This window comes from Nomascus leucogenys, chromosome 4 (genome assembly GCF_006542625.1).
Source record: "Nomascus leucogenys isolate Asia chromosome 4, Asia_NLE_v1, whole genome shotgun sequence".
Taxonomy (NCBI): domain Eukaryota; kingdom Metazoa; phylum Chordata; class Mammalia; order Primates; family Hylobatidae; genus Nomascus; species Nomascus leucogenys.
The window spans coordinates 52,761,136-52,778,437 of record NC_044384.1 but is presented as its reverse complement, the minus strand read 5'-3'; the positions used below and the strand labels follow the sequence as shown (position 1 = coordinate 52,778,437).

At 37.8% G+C, this 17,302-nt stretch overlaps 1 protein-coding gene across 1 annotated transcript in view; it reads right to left on the bottom strand.

Moving 5' to 3' along the window:
* CHST9 (carbohydrate sulfotransferase 9) overlaps positions 1 to 17,302 on the bottom strand; it is a 278,082-nt gene that overhangs the window by 108,945 nt on the left and 151,835 nt on the right. Inside the window, exon 4 of the mRNA XM_030810619.1 lies at positions 76 to 117. Coding sequence (XP_030666479.1) covers positions 76 to 117 — 42 coding nt within the window. The remainder of the gene's footprint in view (positions 1 to 75; positions 118 to 17,302) is intronic.

Here is a 17,302-nt window from a genome sequence, read left to right as displayed (position 1 = left end):
TTTTCAGATATTCTAGTTGTTGCTCTGCTTATCTATAACTACCCAAGACTCAAACATTATGAGGAAGTTACTCACTGATTCTGGGTACAGGCGGCAGGTACTTCACTGGTACCCATCCTGAAAAAGAAGAGGAAAGAAATTCATATATTACCATCACATCCAAAGACATTTATAAAACTTTCTACACAAAGATGCCTCAAAGCCTCTCATATTTTATTTGTAACAAGGAAAATGATGGGAAGGGAGAGGGTCATGAAATAAAATGTGTCATCCCCTGTGTTTGTGGCCTGATTAAGCTTGGTGTCACTTATTAGGAAACCTGGCATTTCCATGAAAATTTGGTATCGAAAAGCCTGGGCTTTAAGCCTGTACTCTGTGGCAGGGAAATGGAGCCAGGGACTGGGGGGTGGGTAGCATTGGAAAATGACCATCACAAGGAAGACAATTTCCTTTGATTCTCAGCATTCCACCCCATAACAGATCAATGTGCTAATATACAATAATATTTTCACTTATTAATAAAATCTTTGTGTAAAATTGAGTACTTGGGCTCGACGTCTTTGGGTGAAATTGAGATAGAGATGCCATGTATAGCTCCTGGCATTGACTATTAGTGGCCCACTATTGGCTGCCTTAGTTTGGGAAGCTTGGAAGAGTAAATGAACAGAAAGCTAGGATAAAAAAGAGGGCTCTGAGGCAAGCAACCCCATGGATATTTAAGTTATCCAGAAAGAATGATAGTTTATTCTGTAGTAAACAGCTATAAGAAAGAAATCTTAAGGTTTTCCTTGAACCAGTGATTTTTCAAGGTGATTACCAAGGGCCTCTTTCTGCCAGATGAAGTTGGCCTATTGTAACATAGTATATTTCTTCTTGCTCAGTCACCTATGGGGAGAGGAGAGCCTCAGTTCCTTCTGAGAACAATCTTACAGAGCAGTAAGAATGTAATTATATGACTACTTAGTTTTTGGCTTTTTGGGTTACATGGTTCCATTTCTTTCCTTTAAAACATTATATATATATATATGTGTATATATAATATATAATACAACATATTATAATATATATACTGTATGTCATACCATATATTTTATATAATACATAACTATAATGAAATATATATTATATAATACATTTACATATATTATATATTAATATATATTCTATTCTATATTTTATAAATATATATGTAATGTTTTGCTCTCTGCATGCCTTTAAAAAATATCTTTCAACATATGTTGACTAAAACTTGAATGAGTGCTAAAGGATGGTGTGGCTTAAGCAATGGTAGGGTTAATTGTTTGTCCTGCTAGCCTGCCTCATTGAAATCACTTAGTCTCAGTGTGACTCATTTATAATATTGCTTTGCTAACCCTAATTGAGATAAAAATCTTAATGGCACTTGTCTTTTAAATTATTTTTTAGCAAATTTCACATGTGCCAAAAAATACCAGTTTACACTTGCATCATTGATATGCTATTCTGTTTTTAGAATGATTTAAAGCATATATCCAAGGGCATTTTGAATTGTCTTGTTATGAACTTCCTGGTGTAAGGTACTGGCCATTCTACTTGATTTAGTAATATCAGAATTTTGGAGGCAGGTATTTATGAGTCATATAGCTCATCAGTAAGTTACAGGTCCTTCAGTACAACTGATTCCCAGGGTCTGGACCTGGATATGTAATGCATTGCTCCCGCCCACTTTATTGTAATTGCAACTCTATATTTACCTGTTCACCCAGGTAATGGTAGCATGATTAAGGTCACACTATCATGGCTTAGTGATAAGAATATTGTTTAGACTAGAACTCAAAATCTTCCTCCATACAAAATTGATTATTTCTAGCATATTATCATTATTTATGTAGGCTGTCACTGAATCAAGGAAGGAAGTTAAATTGGTGTGGAAAAACTGGTTATTCAAAAAGTCAAATGCGTCTGCTTCTTTATATCCTACAATATTCTGGTAAGTTGCTTATCGATTGTATGAGAGATTGTTCTCATCAAACATTGCTTTTAAGCTATGTGACTTATAACAATCAAGTCATTTCCTTTAAAAATGTGGACATGATAGGCTCTTTCCTCCATCTCCATGATGGCTCAAATATGAAGGTTGTGCAAATCTGGCAATTTCTTAAGGGTGTCTGGAAACCTGATATTAGGACATTACAATGAGAGTACACTCAGGTATTGGTAATTCTTCCCTGGTCTAGTTTGTCCCTCCACACATCATGGATGGAAGTATACTAGTTAGATAAATGCCTTCCTCCCCCACTATAGTAAACTTCTTGAACACTGGGATGATCCAGTCTGGTTCCTCTTTTTAACTTCTCTGAACCTAGTTAGTCTTATGCATATATATTGAATTAACCTAAAGTTTTGAAACATCTATTTCTTTAAGCATCAATTAAATGATAGGGAAATAAATACAGTTTACTTTTTATCTTTTGAATTGTCTCCTAAGGAAAGGTATCCTCTACCACCTCTCAATAATAGTAATATAGTATATAGCTCTTTAAAGGCTTTAACTATGTCTTTTAAATCATTGTTATTTTTCTGTATATTTGTACATAATAAATATGTAGGATGTTGGGCTCAGTCCATACGATCAATATAGACTGACTGACTAGCTACAAGATCATGTACTGTTCATGGTCAACTGTGAAAATAACTTGAAACCCCAACAATGGGAATTGCTTCACAAACAGAAATTAATTGGGTTTGGCCAGAGCCACTAAAATTAATGAGTTTAAACCTCACATCCAGTATATCTGTTCTTATATTGTGTTTACAAGATTGAAAAAGAATTAAGACTTAATTTAGTGGCACAGATAATCGAATAAAATAGGATCTTTGCCTTTCATTCCATAAGTTATTCTGATCATTGTTTTTTTGTGGTGAAGCATGTTTTACCTGTTGAAACTTTGCTTAAACATCATAATAAGTGAATAGGTCTAGAGCTTTCACGAAAATTTAATTTTTTAAAAAATTAGCATTTCACTGATCCTTATCCTGAGAGTTGGAGAGCTTCACACAGCACTGAGCCAGGTAGAGCTCACGCTCAAGTGAGAGAACACAAATACAACCATAGTGTACTTTTCTCAAAGAATTCAAAATAATTCTTCTGGCCATGTGATAAATTAATTTAGTTGTTTGTCATCATCCTTATCTAACTGAGAATACAAGGATAGGAAAAGGTTAGAGAGCTTCCTAAGGCTATGTGGCAGTTTGTTGTTAAAATTGAAATAGGGTTACATTTGGAATGCCAAGGCTTTATTTTCAATAATGAATGAGGATTTGTTTTTCCAGCTAAACTTTGTAGATATCTGATCATCAATATCCTCTTAATTTTACACACAGATATTTGGATGCAAAGAAAAAAATAATCACAGTGAAGTTTAGGTCCTTTGGTTGCTGGGTTTAAAAGTTTATCCCAATATTTTCTTTTGAAATATTGATTTGGTCTCACCTTGCCTTTTGTTTTATCTTTTCTTTTAAAATTGCCTGGATGTGCAATTATTAAATGAATAATAACCACAATAACAGCTAACATGGACTGAATGCTTATTAAATATCAGACATGCTGCTGAGTGTGTTATGTGAACCTTATCTAATTTAGTATCATAAGAATCCCATGGAAATACTACCAGGATTTCTGCATATAGAATATAGCCACATATTTCCAGTTCTGCATTTTCTTACATAAACTACACCCATAATCATCATGTCCATTTCTCAGTTTCTGTTTCATTAAAGTAGATTGAAAAAGGCACAAAGCAGAATCCTTTCAGATTTAAGTTTTTCCCCAATATTTTACCACTATCTAGCTCACATATAATTCTATAGCCTTTATTTTATTTTATTTTGTATTTTTTTGAGACAGTCTTGCTCTGTTGCCCAGGCAGGAGTGCAGTGGCGCGATCTCGGCTCACTGCAACCTCCTCCCACTGCAACCTCCGCCTCCCGGGTTCAAGCGATTCTCCTGCCTCCGCCTCCTGAGTAGCTGGGATTACAGGCGTGTGCCACCATGCCCAGCTAATTTTTGTATTTTTAGTGGAGATGGATTTTCACCATGTTGGTCAGGCTAGTCTCGAACTCTTGACCTTGTGATCTGCCCGCCTCAGCCTCCCAAAATGCTGGGATTACAGGCGTGAGCCACCACGTTCGGCCTATAGCCTTTTATTTTTAGTAACTCAACTTTATTGAGTCTTTACAAAACATTTTAATAGAAATAGCAATTCTCTTTTACACACCCATATATCATTGGTTTACATAATTATCATTGAATAATTATATGAACGAGCAAAACTGGCACAGCACATCTGGGTACAAACACCACTGACTCTTGGTCCACATACATCTCCACAGGAGGGATCAGGAGTTTACAGGCGGGCTAGAGAGCATCCGGTCCTGAGCTGGCTGTGAGCATCAGTCGGTAGGATATATTGAGGGAACGGAGAGAATTGCTTAATCAGGCAAATCACTTAGGAGGCCAGTAAAAGTACCTTCTTTTTTTTTTTTTTTTTTTTTTTGTTTGAGACGGAGTCTCGCTCAGTCGCCCAGGCTGGAGTGCAGTGGCGCAATCTCGGCTCACAGCAAGCTCCGCCTCCCAGGTTCACGCCATTCTCCTGCCTCAGCCTCCCGAGTAGCTGGGACTACAGGCACCCGCCACCGCACCCAGCGAATTTTTTTGTATTTTTAGTAGAGACAGGGTTTCACTGTGTTAACCAGGATGGTCTCGATCTCCTGACCTCGTGATCCGCCCGTCTCGGCCTCCCAAAGTGCTGGGATTACAGGCGCGAGCCACTGCGCCCGGCCAGTAAAAGTAACTTCTATTGTATTTTATTCTTTAACTATGTATGCATTTGATAAAATTCCTTACTTTGATAAAATTATTAAAACGTTTAAAATGGAAGGACAAGGAGGAAGAGAATGAGTTTAGGTATCCTACCAAAGACTGCAAAACTAGTGGTGGAACTAGAATTTGACGCCTGAATTTGGCCTCCAAGTCTAGAATTTTTTGCTCTCTCCCATTATGCGTTAGGACAGAGATAATTGTGGTGGGTTGGCTGTGCTGCTGCAGACCAGAAAGGGGGATCAAGATAGTTCTCCTGGTCAGCAAGAGAACAGAGCGAAAGAAGATAGAAGAAACCACAAAGTGATGAAATAGTCTTAGAAAAAAGACTATTCTTGCAAAAGAAGAGCACTCTGATTCTGTTTTCCTTGAGTTAACCCAAGTATTTCTTGACTTTGTACCTCACTGGTTCAAAACAAAAGGGGTTTTAGCATACAAATTTTGCTAATAGAACTGGTTTTTCTAACTCTAAAATTGAAGAAATCTTGAAAGGGCATCGCGTCTCTCCAGCAAACAGTAACAACACAGAAGAACCCATGATGCAATGGCCCCATGGGGAACCAAGGAACCAAGAGTGGGATAAAGCTTAGGGAAATTTGTGACCAAAAATAGCAACTGTACTTCAAATGAAGTACAGTTGTCTCTTGGTATCTGTGGCGGATTGGTGATTGGTTTTGGGGCACCCTGCAAACACCAAAATCGTGAATACTGAAGTCCTTGATATAGTATGTGCATATCACCTATGCACATTCTCCCATATACTTTAAATCATCTCTGGAGTATTTATAACACCTAATACAATATAAATGCTATGTACATAGTTGTGATACTGTATTGTTTAGGAAATAATGACAAGAAAAAAGAGTCTGCAGTTATTGAGTACAGACGCAACCATGTTTTTTCCCCCAAATATTTGAAATCCACGTTTGATGGTATCCATGGATGCAGAAACTGACATACATGAAAGGCTGATTGTAATTTGAATCTCATCATCCACCTTTTTCTAATCTTTGGGCGTCATATGTTCTATTTCCATCAAGTCCTTTTTTAGGTAATACTATGTAAGCACCAGTTTTGAAGAACTTCCTAGTCCCCTAGAAAGGATTTTGTAGTAGCTGTTTTAAAATGCCTCAGAATAGAATATTGTTTTCCCATTAAGTATTAATGATTTCATTTTATGTTAAATGCTTTCTCCGTTTATTTCCTTGGCACTTCCCAAGTTATTTCCTTCAAGAAGAAAATTTAAAAGGTACTCAGATTTCTAAGACTTCACAAGGAATTCATAAAAAGGTCAAGCTCTCAAATGGCTATCCCTTCAATAAAATTATGTTAAATTGTTCAAAATGTTTGTACATGGGACATCACTTTTATGGACTTTCAAAAATAGCTGTTTAGTTTTTAACCGATCTGGTTATAAAAGTAATTATTGCCATGATGTGGCTGTATTGTGGTTGAGATTGAAAACTTTCTTTTTATAAAATATGATCCCGCTTAAATATCTTCTTGGAAGGAGATTACAAGCCATGGATTAATTATTTGATTAACATGAGTAAACAAGTAAAGAGTATATGAGTAGATGGCTTATTTCATGATTTAAAGATTGTAAAATTAGTTAATTAACTAAAAGGAAACACAAATTTAAAAGACGGTGAGACGCAAGATCAGTGTCTGAAATAAGTGCTGCTTTTCAGGAGGCCCTGCATAAAGCTGTGCCTGTGTGGAAGCAGCTTCCTGTGCACTGCCGGCTGCCGGGTGTGCTTGTCCGTGTGCCAGACCCCCTGTGCAGGAGAATCCAGCACTTTAGAGCACGCTTTGTATAAAATAGAGTGAAAATCGAATCATATTCGGGGAGCCTCTGAGAGACAGGACTAGCTCAAGAGGCAGCCTCTAAAGTGAGAATAGCACTGAAAAGGGGTGGAGGGCCTGAGCCCAGACCTGATTCTTTAGCGATCTCATGGGAAACCCATTCATTCAGCTTCTCTGAGCCCTCATACCCTCACCTTCACCTATACAATGCTTTAATGTGCACTTCAGCCTTGAGATTCTAGGAAACAGGGCAAAAACAAACAAACAAACAAAAAAGCTCTCCATTATCATGCAGTCATCAAGATTTTCCTGTTTATATTGTATTTAATAGTCCACCCCACCCCCATCCCATAAGTGTTATCATATGTATTACTTCATATAATTCTCATAACAGTTTCCCAAGTATGGTGGGCTTACTGGCTGGCATGGTAGCCTGCCTTAATCTTGCCATACTATTTCTCTCTCTCAATTATTTCACTCTCACCTATACTTGATCCAGTTCCAAATATTTAAGCAATCCTCGCTTTAACCTCTCCTGAACTTCAATTCTGCTTCTTCAAATTCTAGCTTCCACATCAGTGTCCCACTGTTGCATCAAGTGCAGCTGGACTTGAATGAAACTTGTAATCCTTTTCCGCAAACCACCCACCCCTCCGAACTTGCACAAGTGTCTATTATATCGACACTTCTTCCTGCCATTCAGGCATGCAGCTTTGACATCTCCCCTCACCATCTCCTCTCCCCAATACTTGCTTCCAGCCACCTTTCGATCCTTTCTTTCTATATCTCATAATCATTCTTTTTAGCTTTTCAATGCTGCAGCATTCTGGCCAAGATCCTCAGCACATCAAATTACAACTGTCTCCAAGCTGGTATCCCTGGTTTAGCTTCCATTTTCATCTTAATTTATCCAATGAATTGTTTTCAAAATTGTTTTTCCTATGCTAAACTCCTCTCCAAAAACCTTGCTTTTTCCTTTCACTGTTACAGGATCCAGTATAACTGCATTAAATACAATCTCTTCTTCCCTGTGTAACTCAGAATTCTCCTCTACAAATTCTGAAAGTCCCCTGAATAGGCCACTTCTGATCCCAAGCTTGAAACAGCTCTCATCCTTCGGTTTGAAAAATTCATATAGCTTCTTTAAGATCTAAGACGGCTTCTTCTCTCAGTTTCAGAGTGGCCATCCTCTGAACTACAGCAGGCATTGCTCATTGGGAGGAAGGCAACAGCACAGACATGACCAGCATGCCAGGCCAAGCCCTTTATATATACATGAACTCATCTGCTCTTAATCTTACCACGCATGCATCATCACTGTCCCTACTTTAGAGGAGAAAATGTGGCTCAGAGAGGTCAATAGCTTGTCTAGGTCACAGATTTGCCAAGTGCTGGATCCAAACCTTGGTGGTCTGGCCATAGAGTTTGTGCTTCTAACCTTTACACCACACGATCTATCAAAGCTTCTGTTGCTCTGTAAATCCTTTTGTGCCACTGGTCTCTAGCACTTGCAGGCTCCTTAAGGGAAGGCTCTTTGTCTCTGTGCTCTGTAGCCTGTGACTAGCACACAGAAACACCCTATATGTGCAGCCTTAGAGGTCCAGAGATGGAGTTTAGCAGTAGAAACAAGAGCAAACCCCTGACAGTGTCTCTGGGCTCAAAACACACAGAGACATACACCTTCCTTCTTGATCTTTCTTCTACTGTGACAAAAGTGCTGACTGCATATTTCATAGATCAGAAAAAGAGTAATACTACTAATAAAAATACCCAATACATTTCCACATTTCAGAATGTGGGCCAGATAATGAAGAAAGATCTTTGAACAGTACAGCCTCCCTCCTTCCCTCTCTTCCTTCTTTTCTTCCTTCTTTTGTCACTTGCTCAACAAATATTTGTTTTATGCACACCCTGTGCCAGAACAACACACCTCAGGGTCTGTTATTAATGTTTTCAGCTGAGCTGCTAAAAGACAGAGCCAAGTGATATTAAGTAATTACGAAAAGCAACAAAAAATTGCTAAAATGTATTGTGAGCATACCACCAGGCAGACCTTAGGCAAGGGCTTGGCAGATATTATCTCACTTAATCCTTATTAAAACTCTATGAGATAAAAAGATTATTATCTCCATTTTACATATAAGGTGAGAAAGGTGAAGGTCATAGGACTCATAAGGGACCAAGCAAGGATTGTAGTTTGGGTAGTTTGAAACGAGAGCCTTCACTCTTACCCTTTACACTTGACTTCCTCCAGGAGTAGATACAGCTTTGCAACATACCAGAGGCATATTTAAAATTAGTTTCATATCCTTTGAAAATATCTCCATAAACAGTATCAGGGTACAACAGGAATGCCTCCACTATCATCGCACACTTTACCTGAAAGCAGGTGTGTGACTTTTAACACGTTAACTTCCCAGGGCTCTATTCAATTCATTTGTAAAATTAAAAATTAGCACCAAGTAATCTCCAGAATTCTTCCCAGACACAGACCTTGTATTATTCCAGAAAGGCAATTGTTGGGCAGTGAGTGTTCACTAATCTTGGAGTCAGAATGAGGTTTCTTTGAATAGCCCAGCACCCTTGCTATCAGTTCCTGTCACCATGGTTTGTACCTATTACTTGCAGTTTGTCATCTGCTGTCCTCAACTGTCTGGAAGACAATCACCCAACCCAAATAATCACCTGGATATACAGTGATCTGTCCTTTACCCCACCCTTTTCACACGCACAGTTCAAAAGCAACGTCTCAGTTTCTGAGTTCTTTATCATCCTGATTTGTGGTTGCAGGTTTTGCTTTTGGGATGTGAGACTTGCACTTATGTCCAATATTTCCTTGTTGCAGGTCCTGGTTGAAGAGGAGCTACTTCTGATAAAATGATGCATCTGATGTGGAAGGATGTTTGCGTCATTCCCTCCTTTCTCTTTTTTTCATTTTCAAGATTACTTTGGTCACCAGCATGATACACATCAAGCTTTTTCTTTTAATCTGAAATAAAGTCTCTTTTTGTTTTTTGTGCTATGGGCCTTTTCTGGGTAATCTCATTCATTTTGTTGGCTCTAATGACAACTATGTTAACACTGGTGACTCTTAAATTTCTGAACTGTATTTCTTACCAGAGCTCAAATAAGAATGTGCCCAGAGCACATGGCCTCAGGTTTTCCATGAGCACCAAAACAGAGCCTATCTAAATATGAAGTCTTCCTCTTCCCTTCCAAACATGCTCCGGCTCCTGTGCCGCCTCTCAGGGAATGTGGCACTCAGTCACTCAAATCAGGGGCCTTGGAATTCCTCTTGCATTCCTGCATTACTTACATGTCATCGATAACCAAGTCCTGTTCATTCCTTCTTCAAACATTTCTTAAATCCACCCACTTCCCCATCCCCACTGCTGCTTCCCTGTTTCTAACCTAGATAATTGCAGTAGATATCCAAGAAGCAACATTGCTTTGGTAGGTAACAGTCATTTCAAATTTAAGATAAATAAAATAGAAATCTCCTTTTATCCTCAGCCCCCCAAATGGATCCTCTAGTGTCTGCTGTATCTCAGCTAATAGTATTATTCACCAGCTTGTTCTCACCTTAAACCTGGAGTCATCCTTTATCTCTGTTTTCGTATCCTTCCACATCCACTCTATCAGCACGTGCTGTCAGTTTTACTTCTAAAATCCTTCCTAAATCTGACAGCATCTCATTATTTTTACTGAAACCACCTTGGTCTCGGCCACTTCATTTTTTTCCTGGTTTACTTTAACAGCTTTCTTAAATGGGCTCCCTAGCTCCACTTTTTTTCTAAAATCCCACCTGTGTTAGAGAGCTTAAAAAAAATCTCATTACCTAGCTTAAAATTCTCCAGCATTTATTTTTTTCTCAATGAAATTATCATAAAATTCAAACAGTTTCCCACAGTCTATAAGGCCCCATGTAAGCTGCATGCTGCCACATGTTCACCCTTGCTCACCATGCTCCAGCCACGCCAACTGTCTTTCTTCTTCCTCAACCCACCAAGCTTGCCCTGCCTCAGGGCCTTTGCACTCTTCTCTCAGATCTGCTCAAGGCTGGTTCCTTCACATCACTCAGGATTTAGCTCAAATGCCTCCTCCTCACAGAAGTCTTCCTCTCTCATTCTGGCTAATGTGATACCTGTGTACAACTCCCCAGAATTTAACTTTATCTCTTCTGATGGGATAATTACCATAGACTGATGAATGTGTGTGTTGTTTTTTAACTAAAAAAGTTGAAAGTTGAAAAAGTTGAAAGCTTTTTTTCTTAAAATAGAAAAATATAGGCCTACTGAAGCAGGTTATTTAAAATTAGAGAAAAATAGTTTAATATATCTCTTTGAGATGCTGAATTCAATCCTTTTGGCTATACATACCGAGAAATGGGATTGCTGGATGATAAAATAGCTCTATTTTTAATTTTTTGAGGGATTTCCATATGGTTTTCTACAATGGATGTACTAATTTACATCATCACCAACAGTGTATTAGGATTCCCTTTTCTCCACATCCTTGCCAACACTTGTTATCTTTTCTCTTTTTGATGATAGCCATTCTGATAAGTGTGAGCTAATATGTCATCGTGGTTTTGACTTGCATTTCCCTGATGATTAGTGGTGTTGAATACATTTTCATGTGCCTATTGGCCATTTGTATGCATTCTTTTGAGCAATGTCTATTCAGGGTCTTTGCCCATTTTTAAATCATGGTTTTTGTTGTTGTTATTTTTTTGCTATTAAGTTGTATGCAGTTCTTATATAATTGCAGCATTCAAAAGAGCCAGGATATGGAAACAACCTAAATGTCTACCAACAGATAAATGGATAAAGATAATGTGAGATGTGTGTGTGTGTGTGTGTATTCCATTGTTTATGTGTGCACATATGTACATTTTATATAGGTATATGTATTATATATATGTGCACATATTATAATGCATGACATATAATGCACACATAATGAAATATTATATAGCCTCAAAAAAAGAAGAAAATCCTGCCATTTGTGATGACATGGATGGACTTGGAGGACATTATGCTCAGTAAGATAAGCCAGAGGTAGAAAGACAAATTCTATATAATCTCAATTATATGTGGAATCTAAAATTGTTGAACTCATAGATATAATTATGCAAGATGAATAAGTTCTAGAGCTCCAATGTAGAGCATGGTGACTATAGTTAACAATACAGTGTTGTAAAATTTAAACTTTGCTGAGGGTAGATCATAAGTGTTCTCAACACATACACATGCAAAAGGTAATTATGTGAGGTGATGGATATGTTAATTAGTGTGATAATGGTGATTATTTAACAATGTATGCAAATATCAAAACATCAAATTGTGCACCTTAAATATATATAATTTTGTCAATTGTACCTCAATGAATTTGGGAAAAAAATATATAAAATGCTATATGTATCTATATTCATGTGCCAAATTCAAAAGTACACATCCTTTTTCCAAGTGTAACAGTACGTATGATATTTTGAATGCAGACCGAATACAGACACTGGATGATTCAGGTTGGTGAAAAGCGAGCAAGGTGCATCAGCTCTTCCGATGGGACATGGAAAAAGCAAGAGTCCTGCTTCATAGGTAAGTCTCAAGGCAGAGGATAACTGGACTTCCACTTCTCCTTTATCTCCAGTTCAGGAAAGAAAGAAGGATGGACAATTAAAAAAAGAAACAAATATCTCTTGCTTGTCTAAACTGTCTGGAAGACACAAACTGATGTGGCAATCCAACTAGACCTCTGGGAATACAATGTAACCTAGAATTAAATAATGTAACCTAGAATTACATTACAGGGTTTCTATAGAAGGAAATACAGAGGCACAGGTGTTGTGTTGTGTTTCGTTTTTGTTTCCCAACATTTTGTTAAGATAATTTTCAAACACACTGAAAAGTTGAAAAGCTTCATTTCTGAAGATCGTATTTCTCCCACTTCAGGCAAAGCCAAGCAACATCAAGACTTCCTACCTGCCTAAGACCAGTATACTCTAAATCTCTAAGTGCCTGGAACCAAGGACTGGACCACGACATGATTTTTGACATTTTGGTTACCTTTTTAGTGTGCTTATACCTGCAATGAGCCAATCACTCCTGCTAGATAGAAACAGACTATTTTTTTTTTAATTTTATTTTATGGTGATAACACAACATGAGAACCGCCCTTTTAACAGATTTTACATGTATGATACAGTATTGTGAACCGTAGGTAAGATGCTGTCCAGTGGATCTCTAGAACTTATCTGGGGCTGCAGGGAGGGGGGAAGTGGGGAGTTGCTAAACAGCTGCTATATTTTTGTTGGTTGAAAAAGCTCTGAACTAAATTTTGTCTTCAAGTCTCCTTACGCCACTGCTGGGAAGAACATCTACGTGCTTATTGGGCACATTTGTTTTCTGTCGTTTAGAGAGGTCCTTCATCAATGAGTATTGATTATTGTGTCACGTAGTATATCGCTTATACAAATTCTGAAGTCAAATTGTTTTTAACAATCTAAATTGGTCACATCTTAGCCTTGGCGTTTACATTTTTTTTCAGCAATATGAACTGAGTAGTCCCTCATATCTGCCATCTTTATAGCCAAACCTATTACTTTTCACCTAGAAAAGAGATCTTCCTTTGACATTTTCTCATGAGTAACAATAATGAATTTGATAATTTACTAGTGGAAAGGGTATGATGCCTAACTTACACTGAACTAGATCCTATTGTGTTTATACTGGACACAACTCAGTGGTCTCTGAAAAGACAAATGCCTGGGCATGGTGCCTCACGCCTGTATCTCAGCACTTTGGGAGGCCAAGGCAGGAGGATTGCTGGAGCTCAGGAGTTCACGACCACCCTGGGCAACATAGTGAGACCTCGTCTCTACTAAAAATAAAAAAAATTTAGCTGGATGTGGTGGCACACGCTTGTGTGTCCTTGCTACTCAGGAGGCTGAGGCAGGAGGATTACTTGAGCCCAAATGGTCTAAGCTGCAGTGAGCTGTGATTCTGCTACTGGATTCTAGCCTGAGCAACTGAGTGCAGAGTGAGACCCCGACTCAAAAACAAAACAAAACAAAGAAGACAAACAATGCAAGCTGATTGGAAGCACCTGTTTGCTTATTTTTGCCACTAATCATTATACATTATTTAAAAACAAGAGATGATTAAATCCATCTTTCAGGTCATTTGGTTTTTTTTTTTTTTAATTTTTACAAGCTCTCAGGGTCTTTGACTACTGCCAATTCTCAAGCCATTCAGATAAGAAAGCATTGCTGCCAAGTATGTATATTTAATGCTTCTTGAGAAGTTCACTGAAATTCAAACATTACAACTATAATTAGGATACCAAGAATAGGACATTACTGGTACTTTAATATGAAACCAGGACCTAATACACATATGTTGGGAAGCTGTTATTTAAAGACTTATGCTATGGGGTTATATTTAAAAAATTGATTATCTCTCTTTTTATTCTCTCTTACGAAAATGACAAGAATTATTATTTTCTTGTGTTTTAGATAAACACTAGAAAAGTAAATTTTAAAAATGAATTCATATCTTACTTTAAAAAATATTTTGTACATTTGCATTGGGTTAAATAAAGAAGATAACTTTCTGTCCAGGTGCGGTAGCTCATGCCTATAATCCCAGCACTTTGGGAGGCCGAGGCGGGCAGATCACTTGAAGTCAGAAGTTTGAGACCAGCCTGGCCAATGTGGTGAAACCCCGTCTCTACTAAAAATACAAAAATTAGCTGGGTGTGGTGGCATGTGCCTGTAATCCCAGCTGCTTGGGAGGCTGAGGCAGGAGAATAACTTGAACTTGGGAGGTGAAGGTTGCAGTGAGCTGAGATCGCGCTTCAGTCTGGGCGATAGAGCTAGACTCAGTTTCAAAAAAAAAACTTCCAGCATGGGGTTCAGCTCTGCAGTGTCCACTATGGTAGCTGCTGGCCACACGTGGCTGTTGAGAACTTGCTATGTGACTAGCACAACTCAGAAACTGAATTTTTAATTTTAATTAATTAAAATGTTACTTTAAAATCTGAAGTAGTGTAAAGTGTTTTTTTCATTAACCATAACTTTATTGTTTCCATAGACTACATTTCTTTTCAATGACTGCATCATGTAATCTACTATTTTCTATTATAATACACATGTTCAGCATATCTATCATTTCTAGCATCTAATGAATAATTTCTTATATTGATAGCATGCTGTAATAATACTTTCAATATCCTGGCTTAAATAATATATCATTAAATTAATTTCCCCATTGCATTTTACTTTTCGAAATGCAGCTACTCAAAATGTAATTTATATATATGGCTTACATTGTATTTTTTTTTTTTTTGAGACAGAGTCTCGCTCTGTCGCCCAAGCTGGAGTGCAGTGGCACAATCTCGGCTCACTGCAAGCTTCGCCTCCCGGGTTCACGCCATTCTCCTGCCTCAGCCTCTCCGAGTAGCTGGGACTACAGGCGCCCCTCACCACGCCTGGCTAATTTTTTTTTGTATTTTTTTAGTAGAGACGGGGTTTCACCGTGGTCTCGATCTCCTGACCTCGTGATCCGCCCGCCTCGGCCTCCCAAAGTGCTGGGATTACAAGCATGAGCCACCGTGCCCGGCCCTTACATTGTATTTTTATTGGATATTGCTGATCTAGAAGAAAGCAAGAGAGTAAAAAACAACAGCAACAACAAAAAATACACCAACAAGTAAATAAGGATGAAATCTGGAGAGTCTTACAAATTTACTTGTTCTTTCTGCCTAAGTTAAAACCTTGTAAGGTACCACATGATCTAGCAATTCTATTTCTGGTGTATATACCAAAAAAATGGAAAGCAGGGTCTGAAGAGATATATTTGTACACCCATGTTCACAGCAGCATAATTCAAAATAGCCAAGAGGTGGAAGCAACTCAAGTGCCCATTGTTGGATGAATGGATAAATAAAATGCAATATATACATACAATTGAATCAGTCTTAAAAAGGAAGGAAATTCTGGCACATACTACAACATGGATGAAATTTGATGTTATGAAATTAGCTAGTCACAAAAACACAAATATTGTATGATTCTACTTACATAAAGTACCCAGAGTAGTCAAATTTATAGAGACAGACAGTGAAATCGTGCTTGCCAGGGACCGAGGGATGGAAGAATGAGGAGTTACTGTTTAAGGAATACACAGTTTCAGTTGTGCAAGATGAAAAGATTTCTGTGAATGGGTGGTGGTGACAGTTGTACAACAGTGTGAATGCACTTAATGCCACTGAACATTTTTAACACATAAACATGGTTAAAATGGTAAGTTTTATGTGTATTTTATAATTAAAAAAATAAATAATTTTTAAAAATCATATAACTATATTGCTCCCATTGCGGCAGAAAGATATAGTCCACTTCAAGTTACCATGAAGGTTAAGGAAAAATATTAAATTTAATGTAGTTCATATTTGCTTATCTGTATGTCCTGGGATGAACATTTTTAAATGGCAAGAAAGCTAGCAGATTAGGTAAGAAAAATGGCCAGAGAAAACAAGATAAAAGTGCATTAAATAAAGTCAGGTTTTGAATGTAGTGTTTTGTTTGTCTCTGGATATCAGTGAAACAGAGAACTATTCGTTTTCAGAGAAGGCTTGGTAAAATTGCATTTCAGGGACTTTTTGGAGGAGGAAAGGACTATATCTGACTGAGAAGTACAGATAGTTTCTATGCAGTGTGAAATGTTTTAGAGATTTATAGTCATACTAATAACTAGGCCATAGTAAAGACGTGTAAGGAAATGAAGGTAAGCTAGGGTAGACGGACATTTGCCAAGGACTCAAAATGTAATTTATATATATAGCTTACATTGTATTTTTATTCGATATTGCTGATCTAGAAGACAGCAATGTTGGAAAGATGTTCAAAGAAAGGCATGGGGCATGGTCAGGATCATCCCACCCTTTAAATGGTCGAAATGGAAGCTAAGATACCAGATCTCGTCTAAGAAAATTTAAATATGCTAGCTACACTCAATAATGTAGTAATTCACGGTCTTCTATAACTCCTCAGTGTGAATTAACTAATCAGATCACTCAGCTGCTTCTGAAAGGGACCCCTGGTTCTGGTGTCCCCCACAACAGATACCTCCCTTTGTGGGTCTCTCGGTTTTCCCACTAAAGCTTAGCCTTTCTTGGAATTCCTCCAACTGCCGCTCAAGTCATAACCTCACTTCTGGGGTGAGTGGACTTGAGGTGTTTCATGTTTCTTAGAGTTTCATAGCTTCTCTGTTGTCCTACAAATGCTCTTATCTGGGGATTTTCAGTTAAATAATGGGACAATGTACATGATTGATTTCTGTACTGCATGGCTTAAGTGACATACATTCACTTTAGAAGGTTTTAAGTTGCACAGTATACAAGTATATCATTTACAGTTGATTAAAATGTTTGTGGTCATTTCTATTTAAAAGAACAAGTTAGGCATCTGTTTTCTTGGTTAGAAATAACCACCTCATTTTTTTCCCTGTGGGAAAATCAGGTATGACTTAACACTCCTTTCACAAGCCAGGCTGAGGATCTCTGATATTCTATTTCTGTGTGCATTTGTAATCCTTTGTTTATATAAATGACACTTTCAGCTAGTCAAAATACGCA